Raw genomic sequence first — 4,894 nt, forward strand, 5'->3', positions numbered from 1 at the left:
TTCTCTGCCACCCATCAAAATTCTGAGTACTGAATGATGTACTGGTACACTGATACCCTCAAAGAATTGTATCACTGTAGTGACACAAAGCCTCCAAATTAAAGGAGGGTATGGTTACATGAATACACATACCACACATGTATCACTGTACTGACATGCATACTCTGAGATCTACATAATTGTGCCAGGACACAGACCCACTATACAGCATATACTGTATAGGGGTATGTTGCTATATCAGCACACAGACATTAACATATGCTAACACCCACACCACATATACACACATACTAACACACACAGAGTCACTTTGTATGTCACACCACTGTACTGACACACTCACACTCTATCACTATACTTGCACATACACATCAGAGCACGGCAACACTGTATTAGAACACAAAGTTACCCTCTGAGCACTATATCAATATGTTGGCACATAGGCTGTCAGAGCAGTGCACTACTAATAGACACCCCACCCCATCCCAGGCACTATATCTGTGTACTGACACATGTGTTTTCTGAGCACTACAGAGCCATATGGGCTCATGTGTTCCTGGCCTGTGCATGGAAAGGCCTTTATGTAATAGATTTTTTCACAGTCTCAAATCTACACTTTAGGGAAAAAATTCCTGTTCACAAACAATCATCCCAACAGAACGAATGAGTCAATATATTCTGTTGAATATGTTACCTGATCAGGAAAAAATTCTTGAAGAAATGGACCCAACAATATGATTCCTAATCCTTCTGGATCTAGTTTATTCTTCATGAGACTTATACTATAGGGAGAAAAAAGAAAGACAGTGAACACCAAAGAGACAGAACCATTTTGTTCTTCATGATTACATTTTTGGTCCTACACTTTTAGATGCCAAAATCCTAAGAGCTGTTCTTTTTAGAATTTTAATGACAAATACACAGGAATGACACTTAATTTGCCAAAACTTGGCTATTTTTAAATCAGAGTAATCTGTTACTATTTAAAATTTAAATTATGACGATGACTTTAGAATATTGTTCCTTATTAGGTAAAGTAATTTAAAAACCAAGGCTTATAAACTCAGGGAATAATCTCCCAAAGCAGATTCTCTTTGCTCCCTAGGTACTGAATTCAACAATCAAATGGAGCATTTACTTTTCTAAAAACTATTTTAGGCTCCAGGAGTTGGAGCAAGCCAAGAGGCAATGGTAGATGAGATAAGAAAACATGCCTTTTAAAATGTTACTTTAAGAACTAGATCAGATAGATGCATAACATCCGTGGACAATCTAACTTCAAGGCCACAGACTTGAGTCTGGGGAACTGCAGTGAGTGCCATGGCCCTGGCTGGTCCAGCAGCAACCTGAGGTGAACGAGCTCTGCATGTCCAGCTCCTGCCACTCAGGTGTGATGGAGGCTTGTGGAGTGTCAGGGATGAGCAGGTCTAGGAGGCTGGGAAATGGAGAGTAAAGTTCAAAGCGCGAAACTATCAATGGTCTGTGTAGAGGCTTTTCCCTAGTGCTATTTCAAACTCTAAATGCCAAGTTAAACTTAGCCTACTATGCAACAAGCAAAGAGCCATATTTGGGAGTTATGGGGCATTGTGGCTGATCAACTTCCCCAGGGTACTTCACCAATGCTCAGGAGAGTCTGTGGCTCAAGCTCTTTAGGGATAGACAGCTGGAGAAGGACTGGAGCAGGAGCCAGACAAAAGGGTTTAAGGATTCTCTTCATGGGAAGGTCTCTGTTGGGAGACCATCCTCAGAGCTTGGTGGGTATCTGTTGTGTCTCTCCCTTTCCTCTACCTGTTTGGACTAAGTGACTTCTAGGGTTTTTGTTTGTTTTATTAGAAATGAAACCTGAGCAGGGGTAAAACTTTAAAAATATGTTTTATGAAAGTTACATCTGTGTGAAGTCTCTAGCCAGGTTCAGTGACATGGGGCCTCTGCTCTAGGAGATGCTAGAGCAGGACTATCATAGCCCTGGTGTCATCTGGTCTCATCTGCCTGCTCTATGCAATGGATTCAGAGGGCCCGAGGAAGGCCATTAGACTGTGATTTTCAATTGCCTTTCACTATTTGAATGAAATGATATATATAAAATCTCAAAAACCCAAGTCTTTTTAGATAGAAAAAATTCAAATTATAGTGAAAGACTTATTTTGAAAAGCAAGACAACCCAACAGAGAGTCAAGAAGCAAGAGTATGTATAATAGGTATGCTAACCAACCTCTGTCCTCAGACTGGATTAGGCCTTTCCCCTAAATTTTTATTGTTTTGTTATATACGTTTAGCATTTTTTTTGAAAAAGGGTAAAAATGTATATAATGTAACTATAACTTGATAGATGCTTTTTTTGAGTGATCAAAATAACACTTCCAGTTGCACTCACTACTCGGGATCTGAAACAAGGTCCAAGGCTTTCATGACGTCTTCTAGAAGGGAGTCAGCTATGAATCCGTTGTCTGGAAAACATATTAAAGAGAAGTTGGAACAGGAACATTTCTGACCAGGTACTGCGGAGGGGAAGGTGACTTCACAGAGATACATGGAGTTGAAGAACTATGTATATTTTTACAATAAAGCTCATTGCTCCTAGGTACTTGCTCACATGACTTTTCTTAGACATACAGCCAAAGATTTATCTTCAAGGGAGGAAAAAAAATGATTTATGAGCTTCAATTAAATTTAAAGTTAAACTATTTTTTTTAATAAAGGAGCTTCACAAAAGTGCAAATGGAGCCGGGTGGTGGTGGCGCACGCCTTTAATCCCAGCACTTGGGAGGCAGAGGTAGGCGGATTTCTGAGTTCGAGGCCAGCCTGGTCTACAGAGTGAGTTCCAGGACAGCCAAGGCTACACAGAGAAACCCTGTCTCGAAAAACCAAAAAAAAAAAAAAAAAGTGCAAATGGATAAGAACTCTCTTTCCACTTAAAGTGACAGCATTACTCAGTAATTAGCTAAATCTTTAAATTGTCATGAAGAAATCAAGTGAACAGAATTATTTACAACAAATTATTTTGTTTGTTTGTTTGTTTGTTTGTTTTTAAAACAGAGTTTCTCTGTGTATCCTTGGCTGTTCTGGAATTTGTTCTGTTGACCTGGCTGGCCTCAAACTCATGCCTGTCTCTACCTACAGAGTGACAAGATTAAAGGCATGAGTCACTACCATCCAGCACAAATTCTATTTGTTACAGTTTCATTTTACTAAATGTAGGATCCAGTTCTATTTAGATAACTGATGGTGTGAAACTAAGAAAAAAGATCTTGAAATAGGCTTCATATTAACTAATAGCTACAGATTCAATTTAAAAACATTCCAACTAAACATGGCAAAACAGCACCAACACACCTGCACAATAAAGTTAAAGCTGAAATGCAGTGGAGGCAAATGTGCTGTCTGCAAACTCCAGGTTCAACATAGGAGCATGCTACCTGCTTACAGTCTGCAGGCTCCTTGCTCTCTGTATCTAGTCTCTCTCCCCAACCACATCCTATCCATCTTGTACCAGCCAGGAACACCATCTGATGGTCTGTCTCCTCCATATCTTTCCCAACTTCAGATCTGCTTTCCCATTCAAGATATAGACCAGAACTCACATTCTGTGTACCAATCTGGCCCCCAGGAGTTCATTTGACTTCATTCCACCTAAGCAAAATCCAACCTTCAGGCCCAACCTGGCCCATACATTCCATTCTCTGTCCTAGCCTACTATGTCCATAGCAGACAGAGATTAGCATCAATTCATTAATATGTGGTTTCAACAAGCCACTTTTTCTAAGAGACTAGTCTTCTGGGAAAAAAAATAAACAGAGAAACCTCAGAATTAGATGATACTATACATCAAATGGTCTTATCAGATACCTACAAAATACTCCACCAAAAGATCAAAGAATATATATCCTATTCAGCAGCCCTTAGACACTTCTCTAAAGTAGAACTCAACCTGGGACACAAATGTTAAATTTAGAAAGGTTGAAATAATTGGCCATAATGCAACAAAACAAATAGCAAGCAAATCTCTAATAAGTACAAAACCTCTTGGTATAAATAACTGATTACCGAATGATAAAGGGTCAAAGGAGAAATCAAGGTAGGAATAAAAATGTTCCTGGAACAACATGAAAACACAAACCTCTGAGACATATTAAGGGCAGTTTTAAGAGTGACCTTTATAGCCCCAAGTGCCTTAATGAAAAAAAGCAGAGTACAAACAAGTAATTTAATGATGCGTCTCAAAAATTTGAAAATCAAGAACAAATGAAACTCAAAACCAGTAAACAGCAAGAGAAAATAAAAATCTGTAGGAGTTATAGAAATAGAAATACAGGAAACAAATCTAAAAATTGGTTCTCTGAGATGATAACAAGATAGACCCTTGGCTCAACTCATTTAAAGAAAGAAAAGGAAGGACGGAAGGACGGAAGGAATGAAGGAATTATCAAATTATCAGAATCAGATGTGAATAGGGAAATATTATAATAAACACCAAAAAAATTCAGATCATAAGGGAATACTTTAAAAACCTACATTATATTGTATTACAACTATATTATATTAGAAAATATTAAAAAAAAAAAGAATTTCTAGATTCATCCAAACTACCAAAATTAAACCAAAATGAGATCAACAACCTAAACAGATCCATAATAAATTATGAGAAAGAAATAGTAACAAAAAGCTTTCAGACTGAAAACAGTGTAGGACCAGAGGGATGAAGGATTCACAACTTAATTCTACCAGACTGTCAAAGATCTACAACCAAGCATTCTTAAATTATTAAACAAACAAACAAAAAACAGAAAAAAAAAGGCACACACACATGGGGGGAGGGAAGAGAGAGAAAGGGAGAGGGAGGGGGAGAGGGAGAGGGACAGAGAGAGAGAGGGACAGAGAGAGAGAGAGAGAGAGA

General features: G+C 38.4%; 1 protein-coding gene across 4 annotated transcripts in view; it reads right to left on the reverse strand.

The window, feature by feature from the left end:
* The window catches only part of Mindy3 (MINDY lysine 48 deubiquitinase 3), an 81,383-nt gene that overhangs the window by 6,860 nt on the left and 69,629 nt on the right, over positions 1–4,894 (reverse strand). For all 4 annotated transcript variants that reach the window (XM_031369033.1, XM_031369032.1, XM_031369031.1 and 1 more), the window contains 2 exons: positions 2,375–2,447; positions 695–782 (listed from right to left, as the gene is read on the reverse strand). In XM_031369033.1, the coding sequence (XP_031224893.1) occupies positions 695–782; positions 2,375–2,447 (161 nt within the window). The remainder of the gene's footprint in view (positions 1–694; positions 783–2,374; positions 2,448–4,894) is intronic.

Source organism: Mastomys coucha, unplaced genomic scaffold (genome assembly GCF_008632895.1).
Source record: "Mastomys coucha isolate ucsf_1 unplaced genomic scaffold, UCSF_Mcou_1 pScaffold15, whole genome shotgun sequence".
Classification (NCBI taxonomy): Eukaryota; Metazoa; Chordata; class Mammalia; order Rodentia; family Muridae; genus Mastomys; species Mastomys coucha.